Source organism: Sarcophilus harrisii, chromosome 3, assembly GCF_902635505.1.
Source record: "Sarcophilus harrisii chromosome 3, mSarHar1.11, whole genome shotgun sequence".
In the NCBI taxonomy this organism is placed as follows: Eukaryota; Metazoa; Chordata; class Mammalia; order Dasyuromorphia; family Dasyuridae; genus Sarcophilus; species Sarcophilus harrisii.
In genome coordinates this window covers 311,275,513-311,293,758 of record NC_045428.1, presented here as the reverse complement: position 1 = coordinate 311,293,758, position 18,246 = coordinate 311,275,513, and the positions used below count along the sequence as shown (strand labels likewise).

Here is an 18,246-nt window from a genome sequence, read left to right as displayed (position 1 = left end):
AGAATGTCTTCCTCATGAAGATAATCAGATTCTTGAAAATAGCTTTCATTTTCCCTCTTGTTTTCTAGTCTCCAATTTAACCAGATATCATATGTCATGATCTTGAGAGTTTTCACTAACTTATCCTCTTCTGTACCCCCTCCTGCTTCTCAATATATTTTTTAAAGTATGATGTCCAGAATGGAACATAGTGATGTGATAATACCAAGGTGAGTATGATAGATACTGAGCCTAAAATCGATTTTGCAGTAGCTGATTATTCAAATTTGGAGTGCCTTTGTATTCATTTGATTTCTCTGTCAGTTCTACCCACAAGAAAGCTCAACTAACTTGTCATGTGTAATACTAATGGTGCTGTTTAACCTCTTATCTAATCACACTGTTGCTGTTAGGGGGAAATGAATTTCAAGTTGCAACAGCAACACCTCTCCTGACCAAGCAATTTGAGCAAAAATTTCTCTATTATGGGCAAGATAGGAGGGAGAAAGAAAAGATTGATTAGTTTCTTAATTCTCTTAATATTTATGAAAATAGAGACTTCTTTTATACTTGTAATTTTATAAAAGAAATGGATACCTTTTTATATCTGCCTATATTTAAAAGTAGACAGCCTTCTAGGTCTTTCAATCCAGGTGTTCTGAGTTGATTATCAGAAAGCTGTACTCTTAAATTTTCTGAATTGATTACCAAATGCTGTCACTTTTTTAGGGTTTCGGGTTTAGGCTGACTGGTTTTTTTTTTTTTTTTTTTTAATTTTTTTTTTTTTTTATGTATTTGTAAGTTCAAGATTGCCTGTCATCTCACCTCAGTCAGTCAGTGAACATTTAAATGTAAATGTGCCAGATACTCTGCTAAGCATTAGGAATACAGAAGAGACAAATTATAGTTTCTATCCTCAAGGAGCTTACAGTTTAACAGAACTAATTATCTCTATCTATTTACCTATCTATATCAATATTATCCTCAAGACATATTTTACATAGGATACAAGGGGACATGGATTTTATTGACATTCCAGTTTTTGTCTGACATTAGATTTAGAATCGTACAACTTAGGTTTCAATCCTGGCCCTTCTGTATGACCCAGGCAAAACATTTAACTTTTTTCTTTCCTCATCTATAAAATGAGGGGATTGGTATAGACAATTTCTGTGGTTACTCATAATTCATAATTTATTATTCTAGAATATGATATTCTAGAATATATTATTCTATAAAATACTTAACTCTGATATAAAGCAATTATGTGATTGTATTAAGTTGGTATTCTTTTTAGTAAGTAATGAATAAATGAATTAACCCATTCATTACTTCTCATTTTGTGCCTCCCTACTTAATCCTCTACAGGGACCTTACTTAACATAATAGAAGCCTTCCTCTGTAAGGTTCTGGTTAGTTTTCTGGAGGTCTTGGGACCAGCCTTCCTTTTAGCAGAGAAATCACCATGAGAATAGTTAAGGGATAAAGTCCAAAGTCTTTATTATCTCCTTCACAGTCTGTCTACTTTGCCTGGGGCCAGCTAGCTTTCTGGAGGTCCTCCGGAATGGGTCTTGCTTTCAGTGGGGAAGGCAGGAGAAGCCACCAGGACAGTCTCTATCTTGAAGTCTGGGTCTGGCTCATTTTGTCTCCAGCTTATATACTCTTATTACAATTACATCATTTCAGTATACTGAGTATAAACCAATCATTATATCACTGGGGAACCATTATTTATTATAAGATTAAATCAAGCATACTGAACTAGAGAACTCACATGCTAAACTAGATAACCATTGTATTATCAATTCCACTGAGTTAACACCTTGTTGTAGGATTAAATTAATCATATTGAGCCTTAATTATATTTTTCCAAAATTCCTGCTCTTTACATTCCTCAATGTCCTCAACATCACTTACAGATTAAAGAGCATATAGCAGTCCACTGCTACTTTTCCCTTCTTTTCCACATGTATTCCTCTTTGTTCAATTACCAAACAAAGGCAGGTCAGGCACTAGACATTCATTTTTTAAATGAGCAAGAAAAAAATAGATCCCTCCAATACACTATCTCTTCCTCAGTTCTTGCTACTCTACAATTAACTTCTGCTCCTTTAAGAGAACTGATCTCTGAAAGTTATCACTGCCCTCCTACTTGTCAAACTTAGTTGTTTTGATTCCTTTTAATTCTTGATGTCTCTGTATCATTTGACTACCTCATTTAGTCTGATGAAATATACTTTCTTCAGGCATGTAGGTGGTACAGTGGATAGAGTACCGGCCCTGAAATCAGGACAACCTGAGTTCCAATCTGGTCTCAGACACTTAATACTTCCTAGTTGTGTGACCCTGGGCAAATCATTTAACTCCAGTTGCCTCAGCACAAAAAAACCAACCAACCAAATAAATAAATAGCAATCATTTCTTTAAAAAACAACAACAACAACAAAATATATATATATATATATATATATACATTTTCTTCCTTTTGTTTCAGAAATAACCATACTTTTCTTCTTTATGCAACTATCCTGTTCTTTGTTTTCCTTTCCATATAAAGTAGGTGCTTCTCAAATTCTTTTCTATGATCTTTCTACTTTATCCCTACATTCTCATTCCTAACAATTTAATTCTCTGTCATAGCTTTGCAGAATGCCAAATATGCATGTTCAGTTCTTCATTTTTAGGTTTTGAGGGGAGCAGTAAAATAAAGTCTTAGGAAAATCAATTTGGAGAATAACAGAACCAGTCTTCATAGTTTAGAGGCTCTCATAGCAATTCAGTAATCAGTTAATAACTAGGTTAATGATTGTGACAGTGGAAACTGGGGAAAAAAAAAACCCAAATCTGAGATCAGTCAAGTATTTATTAAGAATTTACCATATCCTTAGGGAAATGGAAACAACAATCTTTTATTAAGCCATGTAATTGTAAAAAGCCAAGCATTTTACAAATATTAACAGTCAAAAGACCTCACATTCTAATGGAAGAAACAAAATGCAAATATCTATGTACATATGGAATATTTCAGGAAGTAGCAATGAAGAGAAAGACCAGGAAGGATTTCTTTCTTTTTCTTCTCTTTTCTCTTCTCTTCTCTTCTCTTCTCTTCTCTTCTCTTCTCTTCTCTTCTCTTCTCTTCTCTTCTTCTCTTCTTCTCTTCTTCTCTTCTTCTCTTCTTCTCTTCTTCTCTTCTTCTTCTCTTCTTCTCTTCTTCTTCTCTTCTTCTCTTCTTTTCCTGAGACTATTGGGGTTAAGTGACTTTCCCAGGGTCACACATTTAGGAAGTGTTAAGTGTCTGAGACCAAATTTGAACTCGGGTCCTCCTGACTTCAGGGCTGGTGCTCTAAACACTGTGCCACCTAACTGCCCCGAGGAAGGATTTTTTTTTTTTTTTTTAATTAAAGCTTTTTATTCACAAAGCACATGCATGGGTAATTTTTCCAACATTGACCTCTGCATAACCCCCTGCCACAAATTTTCTCCTTCTTCCCCCCATCCTCTCCCTCACCCAGCAGGCAGTCTAATACATGCCAAATATGCCCAAATACATGCCAGATCCAATATGTGTATACACATTCATACAGCCATTCGGTTGCATAAGAAAAATCAGATCAAGAAGAAAGAAAAAGAAAAACTGAGAAACAAGACAAAATGCTGCTGCAAATAACAACAGAGAGAGTGAGAATGCTATGCTGTGTTCCACCCTCTGTTTCCATGGTTCTTTGTCTAGGTGTAGATGGCTCTCTTCATCACTACACAAGTGAAAACTGGTCCGAATCATCTCAATGTTGAAGAGAGCCATGTTTGTCAGAATTGGTCATCATATAGTCTTGTTGTTGCCTTGTATAATGATCTCTTGGTTCAGCTGATTTCACTTTATATCAGTTCATATAGGTCTCTCCAAGGCTCACTGAAATCATCCTGTTGGTTGTTTCTTATAGAACAATAGTGTTCCATAACATTCATATACCATAATTTATTCAGCCATTCTCCAATTGATGGGCATCCACTCAGTTTCCAATTTCTTGCCACTACAAAGAGGGCTGCCACAAACATTTTTGCACATGTGGATCCCTTTCCCTCTTTTAAGATCTCTTTGGGATATAATACTAGTAGAAACACTGCTGGATCAAAGCATAGGCACAGTTTGGTAACTTTTTGAGCGTAGTTTCAAACTGTTCTCCAGAATGGTTGGATCCATTCACAGTTCCACCAACAATGTATCAGTGTTCCAGTTTTCCCACGTCCTCTCCAACATTCATCATTATCTTAGCCAATCGGACAGATGTGTAGTGATATCTCAGAGTTCTCTTGATTTGCATTTATCTGATCATTAGTGATTTGGAGCACTGCTTCATGTGGCTATAAATAGTTTCAATTTTTTTATCTGAAAATTGTCTCTTTATATCCTTTGATCAATTTATCTATTGGAGAATGGCTTGAACTATTATAAATTTGAGTCATTTTTCTATATATTTTAGAAATGAGGCCTTTATTCTTTGGATGTAAAAATGTTTTCCCAGTTTATTGCTTCCCTTCTAATCTTGTCTGCATTAATTTTGTTTGTACAAAACCTTTTTAACTTAATCACAATTATCTATCTTATGATCAATAATGATCTCTAGTTCTCCTTTGGTCACAACTTCTTTCCTCCTCCACAAATCTGAGAGAGAAACTATCCTATGTTATTCTAATTTGTTTATAAGTATCATTCTTTATGTCTAGATCATGAACCCATTTTGACCTTATTTTGGTATATGGTGTTAGGTGTGAGTCTATTCCTACTTCTGCCATACTAGTTTCCAATTTTCCCAGCAGTTTTTGTCAAATAGCTGGGGCTTTTTGGTTTGTTAAATATTAGATTGTTATAGTCATTGGCTATTTTGTTCTGTGAGCCTAAACTATTCCACTGATCAACTAGTCTATTTCTTAGCCTGTACCAAATGGTTTTGATGACCTCTGCTTTATAATATACTTTTAGATCTAGTACAGGTAAGCCACCTTCATTTGCTTTTCTCTTCATTAATTCCTTTGAAATTCTTGACCTTTTGTTCTTCCAGATGAATTTTGTTATTTTTTTCTAGTTTAGTAAAATAATTTCTTGGAAGTTTGATTGGTATAGCACTAAAAAAAATAGATTAGTTTAGGAAGGATTTCTTGTAGAAATTAGGTTTCAGCTGAGTGTTGAAGTAGGGAGAATCCAGGAGGAAGGAAAGCATTCCAAGCATGGGAGATGGCTAGAATGGAGTTAGGTAATAGCGTCCTGTGGGGGCATTTACAAATAGGTCAATGTCACTGTATTGTTTATGTAAGGAAGTAAAATGTGAGAAGAAGGAAATATAAAAAGAACCATATTGGTTAGGCTTTTAAATGCTGAACAGAAGAATTTATATTTGATCCCAGAAGGAATAGAATCACTGGAGATTTTTGAGTTAATGAAGTCACATTGTCATATCTGTGGCTTGGGAAGATTATATTGATACTTGAATGAATGTTGACTTGGAATAGTGAGATAGGAAAATCAACCAGAAGTCTAGTGCAATAGTCCAGGCATTAAGCAAAGAATGCCTATACTTAGATGGTAACTGAGTAGAAAGAAAAAGGGATACAACAGAAAGATTGTGAAAGCAGAAATGACAGGACTAGATAGCATACTTGGGTTTTGTATGAAGACACTAAGATTGTGAGTGTGAGTGACTGAGAAAATGATACCTTTACTATTAGGAAATTTAGTGAGGAAAAGGGTATGGATACAAAGTTAATGAGTTCTCATTTTGATGTATTGTTTGAGAATCTTTAATGTTATCCAAATGCAGTTGGTAATGGGAGACTGGAATTCAGGAGACAGTGTAGGATTCAGTATATAGAGCTGGTATATGCATAAAGATGATAATTGAGTCCATGGAAGCTGATTAGAAGAGACTGAAGAGGGCTTAGGGGAGCCCATTAGGGATAAGAGACTCACATTTAGCAAGTGTGTTATAGGTGAAGATCTAGGAAAAGAGACCCCAGAAAATTGGTTGGACAAGTAGGGTAACTTGGGAGAAAGAGTAATGTCACAATAACTTAGAAAAGGTAAAATTCCCAAGTAGGGAAGGACATCAACAGTATTAAAGGCAGCAAATGGGTCAAGAAAGATGAGGATTGAGTAAAGTCCTTCACATTTGTTGGTTAACAATTCATTGATAAGTTTAGAGAGAACAGTTTTACTTGATTAATGAGTTCAGAAATCTGATCAAAGAATAAGTGAGGTGAAGAAGTGAGGGCAAGTATGAATGATTATCAGAAATAGGAGATTAGAGACATAATAGTAAATAACAGATAGACTGATGTAATGGAGGTTTTTTTTTTTTTTTTGGCATGGGAATTTCTTGGGTGTTTTTGTAGGTATCAGGGAAAGAACCAATAGATAAGGGGAGACTGAAGATTAGAGAGAAAGTGGGTATGGTAGAAGGATCAGTCTGCTGTACAAGATAAGAGGGGGATGACATCAGGGATTACCTGATGGTTTCGCTTGTCAAGGGGATAGGTTAGTTCGTAATTTGAAAGAGAGTAAAGGAGAAGATGGTGGGGAAAGTTTTAGTGACATGAAATGAAGGGAGAAGGTGCTCTTAGTGACATCTGATGATGTTTGAAGCAAAATCCTCACCTTAAAGAGGGTATGGGTATTGGGGGAAAAGCAGTGTTTGAGAAGAGAGGGTAAAGTTATTTTGTTGAATGAGATAATGAATTTATCAGAGAGGTATAAAAGATAACCTTACTTTAGTGAAGGCAAAGTTGGGATAATGTAACATTTTGTAATTGTAGAGGACTAGTTGCCAAGGTTTGGTGATTTTCTTCGATTCTATTCAGCAACAGGAGAATGTAATCCAAGGAAGCATAACAAGGGGCCAAGCTAGAGCTGTGGTTGTGAGTAAATAGAAGGGGTCAGATAAAAGAAGTATAGATAGAAATTCAAGACAGTAGAGAAGGAGCTAAGGATCCCTGAAATAATGTGATTTCTTGCTTTAAACAAGATGTGCCTATTTGGGTATCAATAAGTTCTTTGAACTTAGAGAGCTAGAAGGTACTTTAGATAGAGGTCACCTGGTCTAATGGAGATTACAAATCCAGCACTCTTCTTATAGCACACTGTCTATTTATTGAATTGTGCTTCTTATGACTTGAAAAAATTAACTTATTTTATTTATTTTTTATATGCTGCATTTATTTACTCTGATGAGCAGGAGAAAATATATAAATGTTGTGTAGAGTTTGGTGTTTTTTTTTTTTTTTTTTTTTTTAGTCATTAGCAAGAATTAGCCAAATGAGATTAAGCCCCTGTTGCTGCTTACTTAGTAGTATCTTGTTCTTGGTTCAGTTCTTTCAAAAATATCTGTTTTAGCCAATTATTCTTTTTCTTGGTTTCTGAAATTAACTGTTGCTAGTTTTGAATCATTAGATTGTATTAATTTTAGTTTTTTCCTCCATCCATAAAAAACGTAACTTACTTGAGAATATAATATAATTTTGTTTTTGCTTTGCTGTACAGTCAGTTTTGCTATAACTCAACATATGAATTCTCCAAAAGCAAAATTGCATAATTAGAAATTTTAGGGCTTATGGGAAAATGGTGTTAAGGTCACAGTGTTCAAAAACTTTGTCACTGACATTAAAAACAAAAAGATAAGAACGTAATAATGGTAGTTCAATTTTATATGTGATAAATCATTAATTAAGAAATATATAAGTACTACAATAAATAGTGGCAAATTTCAAAAGCTTCTGGCTATTATTGCTCTGTGTATGAGAGAAGGGGCCTAGGCAGAAGGGATACTATATGGACAATTCTTCTGATCACATCTCCTACTGTACCAGAAGATTTATTGTAAACATGGCGCTTTACCTTAAAAAAAAGACCTGAAATTTGCTGATGGAAATGGACTTTGGAAGCATCAGAGTTTGTGAGTTATTGTGAAATTTTGCAGATTTCTGCATTCTCTTTGTTGCAGGGAAGAATTGTACATATGCAAACTCAAATTATTATGTTCAAATTGTTCTTTATGTTTCAGTTATGGGACAAATTTACATTTTCAAAGCAACTGTTATAGCAGAACTAACTATATTTGTCTAATTATTACTTGCAGATGCTATGGAAGCAAGCTCACAACTACCCTATGTTTAACCTTCTTATGGAAATTGAATCTTATATGTTTGCATGTGTGAATCAAACTGCTGTTTATGAGGAGCTTGAAGATGAAACAAGAAGACTCTGTGATGTCAGACCTTTTCTTCCAGTTCTCAAAGTGATAACAAGAAATTGTGACCCAGGGGAAAAATTAGACTCCAAAATTGGAGTTCTTATAGGAAAAGGTAATGTTAATCTCAATGTTGGGATAATTTTTTTTTGGTTTGTTTTCTTGTTATGTGGGAAATGATTAAAATCATGAATATGTAGAGAGGTATTCTTATATACACATATACATGTAGGTGAATTCATATGATATTTGGGATTTTTTTAAGTCAGGTAGTTATGAAATAAGCTTTTAGCATCAATTTCTTTTTTTTTTTGACAATATCATTACTTTAATAAAACTGGCTTTCTATTTCTCAGGCAAAATTTCTCACTTATATTGTTCTAATTTTAACACATAAGTTGTATTCTAGTTTCTATAGTTAGGCAAAGTAATTGCCAATGGAAACATGACATACCATATAGCTTTTTGTTCTGTATGGGAGACTGGAAAAAACCTTCATGTTCTGATCAATGTGATAATTTAAATATTAAAGCAGTGTGATAATTCAGAGTGAGTAAAGTCTTAGCTTTCCTGATGTTGGGGGAGGAGGGCCTGATGTAGAGGCATGAAGGATGTGTCAGTGTGGATTAATAGTCTTTTTGGAAAAGGGATGCAAAAAATGGGAGATATATAATAACGACCACATTGTTAGGCTTGGTTGATGTGTTTGGTTTTAAATAAATAATCTTTCCTCTCTTTTCTCTTATTATAAGAGAACCATATTTTAAGGTATGGTTCAATGGATAAGGTAGGGATGCAAAATATATTTGATATTAATGTGATAAGCAAAACCAGAAGACCTTTCTTGGCTTTGTAGTTAGGACAGAATATTCACAGAACCCAGAAAACTTACCATATTTTCTGGAGCTACTATTGTATTACCTGAATTATTTTTAAGTTTTATTCATGTCCTCTTTATTTCCCCTTAAACACCCAACATTATTCTTTCTTAAGACCAAAAAAAAATGTATTTAAGGAAAGTGGTCATAATGATCATGTATTCCACGACGCCACATTCTACCTCTGTGGTCTCTTACCCCTCTCCTTGGAAATGGAGGTATATTTCATCCTTTACTCTTCAGGATTGAGACTGACTGTTAACATTTAGTCAGAGTTCTATTACTTCTTGTTGTTTTCACTTATATCACTCTAGTTATTGTGTATATTGTACTTCTGGTTTAGCTTAATTTCTTCTGAATCAGTTTATGTAAGTTTTCTCAAGTTTCTATATCAAATTTCAATCTATCTCATTGATTTTATGTGCCGTAGTGGAGAAATATTGTCACCTTTTAAATATTTATGGTATTGAACAAAACATGTGTTTTCCAGTTTTTGAATGGACTATTAAAAAACTCGTATTTGAATTTTGGATATAGTTTTTGTTTAGTTGACTTTGATTTTTCCTCATAAATTGTGTGCTTCTTGGTTGAATTTTAGGATCATTTTGTGTTCCCTAAATACCTCTAGTGGATGTAGGGGAAAGCTAGGCAAAGACCTAAACAAATGTGGAGAATTTGGAAAATTGACCGATCTATGTTAAGACTTAGCTAAAAAGGATTTTCTAGGATCTGCTTACTTTCCATAACTTTATGTTTTAAATATAACCGCTGTTCTTTAAGGCATATGAATCTAAGACATACAAAAATTAAATATAAGCTTTTATAATGCATATACAATTTAGCCTCAAGTTTAAGTCTCTAGCCTAAGTTTAGAAACATAATTTTATAATTTCTTTCAATACTTTTGGGAACTAAAATTTAAATGCTTTCCCCTACCCTCAAATCTCCTAATGAACTTTTATAACTTGCTATAGCACTTTATTTCATTAAATCCAATAGTTATAACAGTTTTTAATAGTTAATCATAATACATATAGTTATCAATGAAATGGAGGTTGTTATATGTGTTAAACATATCTTGGAAAAAATTTATGGATAAGTTATGTGCATATTTAGAAATTGACTATATATTTAAGAAGCAGTCCAGAATGAGCTTTCATTCAAAAAATACTTAATAAGTCAGACATTACAGTTGCAGATTACGTAATGAGATAAACACAATTGGGGACTGATGAGGTCATTCCTCCTGGTAAAACAATAAACAATTGATGAGACTGTAACTTCTGTTTAAACTTCAGGATTAAGCTTGTTGCCTCTGCCTCAACTCACAAAAAGACAATGAAACCTTTACTGATATAACTGAACTAACTAGTCTAAAAATATGCTTTCCTGAAAGTTGATATGCCTGATAGTTTCTTTTTTTTATGATCAGTATTATTTTAAATCCACTATTTGATTTCTTATTTTTTATGATTAGGTAAAATCTGTGTCACTGTACATTCCAGAAGACATACTATGAGGGTCTTTATCAAAGCATTTTCATAAATTAAAAAAAAAGGTTTGGGTTTTTATTTGTTTGATAGTTAAACAAAAGCTCTGCTTGAGCTCATATCATGATACCTGCTATAATATGTTAAGAAATGTGTACTTATTGATATTAATTTTAGTCAAGAAATACTTATTGGTAATTTTTAAAAACCTAGTTAAATTCACAAAACAGTTTGAACCAACTCTTGCAGTACCTGTATAAGAAATATATTAATAAATGAAATCACACAGTATGTAATTCAGTGATCTTCTCATTGTTTTCTGATTGTATGGGGAGTTTAAAAAATCTCTTTTATTGAGTCTTCCTCTTATTTGAAAAGCAACCCTTAAACCAAAGGACTTGGTGGGGCTGTCAACAAAATTATCAACATATTCCTAAATATTTTATTTCCCTTTGATGGGCCCCTATTTTTAATCTTTCAAACTAGATCAGACTAAATTTTATTCTCAGATGACCCGTCCATCTTTAATGTTATTAGTAAAATATTAAATTTATACTGTCTGCTAGGCACTGAGAATAAAAATAGAATGAATAAAACAGACCCTGTTTTAAAATATTTTAAATGCACAAGCGTGCGCACACACACACACGCACACATACATACACACACACACGCATGCGCACATGCATTCTGGTGTTTTATCCCATTTTATGGCTGATGGTTATTTGGATAATGGTGTAGAAAGAACACACAGTTTGATTCTAATGTTAATTTCAAAAGGACAATCTATTTATTGATAGTCGACTTTCTTATACTGATATAGAGAGGACTTCCCCAAATTTTGTTTCATTGTCCAAATTCAAATTTTAATATTCAATTAATTATATTTATTATTTTTTTGAACTGATTTATAAGAATAATCACAGACTTAAAAGAAACTTTAGTGCTTTTTGAAGTGGAAGTGATTCCTAATTAGGTACAGAAAAGTAGAATATTTTACTTATTTGTTTACTTAATTTTTTTTTTTTTTGCTGAGGCAATTGGGGTTAAGTGACTTGCCCAGGATCACACAGTGTTAAATATTGGAGACCAAATTTGAACTTGGGTTTTCCTGAATTCAGAGCTGGTCTTGTATACATTGTTCCACCTAGCTGCTCCTTAGTTAATATTTTTACCATGTAAGCATGGCTGCTGCTGTTTGAAACTTCATACATACAAATTAACCTAAAATATTGATAGAAACTTCCACAGTGATGACTGAAGTTTGTAAATAGTAGAGATATACAGTTTACAATAAATCTAAGATCTCATTATCTCAAAATAGGTATTAAAATAGCATTTCTTTCTAAGAGTTGTTTTTGTGTTGTACAGTATTTGAATATATAACAAGTATATTCCTTAATAAGGTTAAATTTTTTTTAATCATGTGAAGTTTGATATTTTTAATAATTTGCTCTTGATACTTTTCAAGATATAACTGTTTTTCTCTCTGGTTTTATATGTACTTCTTTGGGATAATCTTTAACTTTCATAGGTGTATTTATCTTCCCATCATACAATACGATTCTTTTTACTTGATTGACTAGTGAAGTGATCATCCTATTTTGAATTCATTTAGGTCTCCATGAGTTTGATGCCCTGGAAGATCCTGAGGTGAATGAATTCCGAAGTAAGATGCGCCAGTTCAGTGAAGAAAAGATCCAGTCCCTTGTGGGATTATCTTGGATAGAATGGTTAAAGCATACTTACCCACCAGAACAAGAACCTTCCATTCCTGAAAATTTGGAAGATAAACTTTATGGTGGAAATCTTGTGATTGCTGTCCATTTTGAAAATTGCCAGGTGTGTTCATAGGATTCTAATGCAGTTTTTAGCATTTTCCCTTGTGATTCTAGTATTAGTCTTTTAAGTTGTTGATAGCCCATTTGTTGAATTTTTATCATTGAAATCAAATTAATTAATGTTATGTTCCCTAATGACCTACAAATGAAGAAAATAAGAATTTTAGGCCATTTCTTAACTGAGCTACTTGTAGTTTGTGACTTCATTGCTAATGTTTTCATTAATGTTTCCCTTAAAATTCCTATTTTTATACAATGTATGCTGTGGGGTATGTGGGAGTTAAGATTTTTAGAAAAGAAAACTCTTTTAAGATTTCCTTTTGATTTTGAACAAAGAAGGGAATATAATGCACATAGAAGATAAAACAGTCTATGAGTACTCTTCTCTCTCTCTCTGTTTCACTAGACTAGACTTTGCCATTTTGCTTATTCCATGGTACTTAATGCTTAAAATTTAATACTTCCAGTCAGCTGATTTCTGCCAGGATGCCAAATAGGCACATAAATGCAAAAGGACTATGATGATTTGCTTTATAATAATTCCTTTTCAAGGATTACTTGAATCATAAAAATAGAGGGAAGATTTGATAATAAACAAAAATTCATAAATTTAAATAAAATTAAGAGGAGAATAATTTGTTAAGGTGAGTTTCATTCTTTTGTGGGAGTAATTCAGTAGCATCCTAATTGAGTAATCTTGATTTCCCCTGCTCTACTTCTTTGCTTCAGTTTATATCACAGTTAGGAAAATTTGAAATGGGACTTTGAGAAATTATATTCCATTTCACTGATGGTAGAAAAACAACTTCAGCAATTCCTGTTTTATAGTAAAACAATAGTTATATTGCTGAGTAAAAGTAAAACCAATTTTTGTAATTCTTAGACCAAAAAGAAAACAAGTCATTTAACTTTTAGTCTTTGGAGTCTAAAAATTGACTTAGAAATCATATTTTTGTCCCTTGCTCTTCCTTACCTTCCCTAATTCATCAAATGGGCTTTAACAGTTCTCCAGTTTCTATCAATTTTCAGTTTATACTCAATAAGTAGAAACTTTGATAGAATAGAAACATAAGGAGGAAGTGTTTGAGTCTTTGATTTCTTTGTTCTAAAAAGATACTGATGAAACCTACTCTCCTAAAAGAGGTATTTTACACATCTTATTTTTAATTTGTCTTCCTGGTAGTATAGTATTATAAAATTTTCTTTTTTGTACCTCGTCTCAATTGGACTAAGAACCCTGGGATCAATCTAATTCAACCTCCTAATGCATTATAAGAAATACTTTTACAATATTCCTTACATATGGTCATCTAGGCCTTGCTTAAATGCATTTTATTATAAATAATTTTTAACTTTAACATGCAGTGCTGGACAATTCTAATTGTTAACAAATTGTGTCTTAAGATACTAAGATTAGTGAATTTTATTTTGAATAATTCTGGTTCTAGCTTTTGTAGCTTATATCTGTCACTTTCATGATATGCAAACCATGTTGTATTTAAAGCTTATAATGTAATCATTCTCTAATGTAAACATTCCCAGCCTTGTCACCTATTTTTTGTTTGACATGATTTCCAGATCTTGGCTCCTCAGCTTCTGATTTTTGTCTTTGTTCCACTTATATAATAAAGTACTCAGAATTATTATACTTATAGTAGAAAGTATAGTGGAACCATTGTCTCCCTATATGTGAACACTTTGTAGTTATAAATTCACAATGAATTGGAAGTTACTATTTTTAACTCTAGTTGAGAAGTGCTATATTAGAGATAATATCTATTTTTCTATGGTTAAACTCTGACATTTCTTTTTTGTGGTAATTTAATGCATCAAAATAATTGAAAGCTCAGCATATTCAATTTTGAATGATATTGTGGCAAAAAAAATTAATATTATAAATGCAGTATTTTATTTAATAATTTGCTTCTCTTTTTAAAAGGATGTATTTAGTTTCCAAGTATCTCCTAATATGAGTCCCATCAAATTAAATGAGTTGGTAGTCCGAAAACGGTTGACTATCCACGGAAAGGAAGATGAAGTTGATCCCTATGACTATGTGCTGCAAGTCAGTGGGAGACTAGAATTTGTGTTCGGTGATCACCCTTTAATTCAGTTCCAGGTATGTAAATTGTTATAATTTAAAATCTTTCCTTAAACATTTTAAGATTTATTATAATTATTACATATAAACTTAACAAATAGCAAATAAAATGAACATATGTATAGCCATGGTATAACATACTAAAAGTATTTTATATGAAACTTCAGGACTCTTATGTGCTTCTTGCTATCCTTGGGACGGGGTGGGGAGGGAAGGTGGTAAATATATAAAAAAATCCCAATATGTAATTTTCAAGTTATGTCCTACTTTTCTGTATTTTATTAGTCTTCTTTCTGTTGTCTTTTGTATGTCTCTTTAAAGAAAATATTTTAATTACCTCCTCCTTCCCTTCATTTTTTTCCCTTCCCCTCTTCATGTTTTATCCTATCCTTGCCACCACCATTTCTAAAAAAGAAGGAAATAAAAACAGATCTTTTGCAACAAATATTTGTAGTCAAGGAAAACAAATTACTACATTGAACTAGTCCAAAAATGTATATTTTAGCCTACATATCTTGCATTTCTCTCTCAATCATTTCTCTCTCAATAACTAGATATCATGAATCTTAATAATGTTCCAGAATTATGATTGGTCCTTATGTTGATCAGAGTTCTTAAATTTGATAATATAAGGCTTGTAATACTATAAAATAACATTTTTCTATTTCAATTTTTTCGGTATTTTTCCTAATGCCATTGAGTTAAAAAAAAATAACTCTATGCCATTTTGTTAGTATATACATGCATATCATGCACAATGTAGACTTTCTGATTAACATTTATTCTTATTAACATAGTGCAACTTCTGCTTATGAGATTTTAATCTAAAAGGGATAGAATTATGCTAGCTTTTTTGTTTTGATAGGTTCTTCAGTAACCATTAATAGTTCAGATTTTCTTGCCCATTCTTTGGACTTTGTGTAAGGCAATAGACAATGCAACAGAAGATACAAAGTATTCATCTTAGTTTTGATCCTCCAGAAGAGTTTAGTTTGGTTACTACATTTCAGTCATCTTTGCTTCTCTCATTAAAAGTTTCACTTACATTCATACTGTGGTTCAGTCAGTTAAGTAATACCAAAAAAATTCCCTTAAAATGACAGATCCTATTAATACTTTTCAACAGTTGAACAAACTATCATTCAGCGTTCCTACTTCCAGCCAAATTTCTGTCAAAATGCTTTCCAGTTTTCCCCAGCAGTTTTTATGAAATAGGGAATTCTTTCCTAAGTAATTTACATTTTCAAATTATCAAAGCGGGGATGGAAGATACTTTATAGAACTAAATAAAATTCTAATAAAATTTCTTTGGAAGAATAAATAATGAAAAAACAGTAGAGTAAAAAAAGAGGTAAAATAGCATTTCCAGACCTCAAATTGTACTATAGTTTACCAGTCATCAAAATAATTTGATTTTGATTAAAAAATAGAAAGAACCATCAGTAGAATAGCTAAAAGAGAATCAGAGCTAAAAGAGAATGGGAGTCAATTCATTCTACGATTAAACCAGAAAAAAAATTGGAAGCAAATTAAGCAAAAGTTTTCTTTAACTAATTTTGGAAAAAATCCATGCCATAAATGTGTTCTTGTTATTCTTTGGCATATTCTTTTGTCCTAATCATTGTCATTATTAATGACTTGATTGAATCATTTTAAATTTCAGTTGCTTGGTGTTCAAAGGAAAAATATCCTTAAAATTTTGCACTATATGGACTTGAGTGAATGTTACCATTCCAGGTTAGATTTTTTTTCAAATGTTTTATAATAATTCAAATTTCAGATTCCAGTTTTCTGACTAATTTCATTCTTGTTTTTAAAATTTTGTGGAAGGACTGTGTTGAAAGGATAGTATAAGTTTTTATTTTGTAATTAATAATTGTCTTCTATTCTATTTCAGTATATCCGGAACTGTGTCATGAATAGAACTCTTCCCAAACTCACTCTTGTTGAATGTTGCAATATAAAGAAGATGTTTGAACAGGAAATGATTGCCATAGAAGCGGCCATAAATCGAAATTCATCCAACCTTCCTCTTCCACTGCCCCCCAAAAAAACACGATTAATTTCTGTGAGTTTACTCTTCATCTTTAGGTGACCCTAAAGAATGTATGATTTTTCAGATTTTCTTGGCATTTTCCTTCCTCATTTCTTCTCTTGCCACATTAAGAGTCAAAAGACTATCACTTACTAATAAATTGTCTTTCTAAATTCTTAAAAAAAAAAATTAAAAAACTTTAGACGGTTATTTTAATTTTCCTCCCATCTGTTATTTTAAGTTGCTTGTAATGCATTTCAGTCAGTTTACTTTTACATTTAAGATATTAGTGTTATGTTTGGTATTCTATGTTTACATTTTTTAAAGGAAAGATAATTTGACATCAGAGTTTAAGGTTAAATTTAATGATATGGAATCCAAGTTAACTGATTAAAAAATTAAGTTGAATTCGCAGTACTAATCACAACAATTAACATGTCATCTGCTAAAATGTTAATAGTGCTGATGTTTTCAATTTCTGCCCTAGAAGTGCTAGGTGCCTTTTAAATATTTTTTTTAACCTACAGTTGCTATGAACTATTTCTCTTTTAAATATATTGATCCTGATAATAGGAACATGTTTTCAGAATCTTGTATTACTCTTAAAAACAAAAGGAAATTTTGTTTTGTCACAATAACATCTTTTTTAAAGGCAAATGTTTATTCATTCTATAGTTTAAGAATATGGAAGTTTCATAATTCTTGTTCAGTATTCCAACTAGTATGAAAACTATCAGTCAGATGGTATTAACCTTATTCCCTATCATGTTTCATTCTTCTTAGAGTCATAGGTTGGTTTTCTTTTCTTTCCTGGCTCTCCAGCCCTGGACATTTCATATATGCTTTTGCACGTGTATCTATATGTTGCCATATTTTCCTTAAATACCAACATAATTTATGTTGGATAGTATCTTGTTGATATCATGTCTGATAAGATTATTCCATATTCAGTGCAGAATATTTTGTCACTTAATTTTTAAATGGTGCCAGTTTTTTTTAACTTTTGTTTTTATATCCCTTCATTTCTGAATATAGCCCTCCCTTCTCTTCTACCCAGAAAGTTACTCATTAAAATAAAAATAATAAAAAAGAGAGAAAAAAGCAAGTCAGCAAAACTAAGACCAAGCTCAGGCTTAATTAAGCGTTCAGTTTCATTTTTTGTTATTTTTTAACTTTTCATTGTCATAAAAATTATACAATTTCTTTTCCTAGTTATGAATGATTATCAATTCATATGTCTTTCTTCTGATGACTTTATGTATTTTACATGTTGTTTATATGCTTCATTATATTTGTATAACAGTTTGTTTATTCATTTCCAATTAGTGGGCCCTACTTTCTTAGTTCTCTGATACTATAAAGGTGATTCTATGAATAATGGAACATATGTACTTATAAAGAAAATGGAACATATGTACTTATAAAGAAAATATCAAGAGTCAAAGACTCTGGATGTTGTTGTTGTTAACTATTACAATTCCTACATTATTTTCTAGAATTTTTTTGAGTAACAATTCATAATTCCATCAAACAGGTGTGAACATGCCTGTCTTTCTACAACCCTGCAATATTGACTGTTTCCATGGTTCTCTTTTCTACCAGCTTGATGGGTATTTGAAAATACCAAGAGCTTTTTTTATTTCATTTCTCTTTATTAGTGATTTGCAGCTACCTTCCCTGTTATT

At 32.1% G+C, this 18,246-nt stretch overlaps 1 protein-coding gene across 4 annotated transcripts in view; it reads left to right on the top strand.

Moving 5' to 3' along the window:
- Window positions 1-18,246, top strand: part of PIK3CB (phosphatidylinositol-4,5-bisphosphate 3-kinase catalytic subunit beta) — a 149,402-nt gene that overhangs the window by 80,960 nt on the left and 50,196 nt on the right. For all 4 annotated transcript variants that reach the window (XM_031959816.1, XM_031959814.1, XM_031959815.1 and 1 more), the window contains 4 exons: window positions 8,106-8,331; window positions 12,203-12,426; window positions 14,365-14,544; window positions 16,424-16,594. In XM_031959816.1, the coding sequence (XP_031815676.1) occupies window positions 8,106-8,331; window positions 12,203-12,426; window positions 14,365-14,544; window positions 16,424-16,594 (801 nt within the window). The remainder of the gene's footprint in view (window positions 1-8,105; window positions 8,332-12,202; window positions 12,427-14,364; window positions 14,545-16,423; window positions 16,595-18,246) is intronic.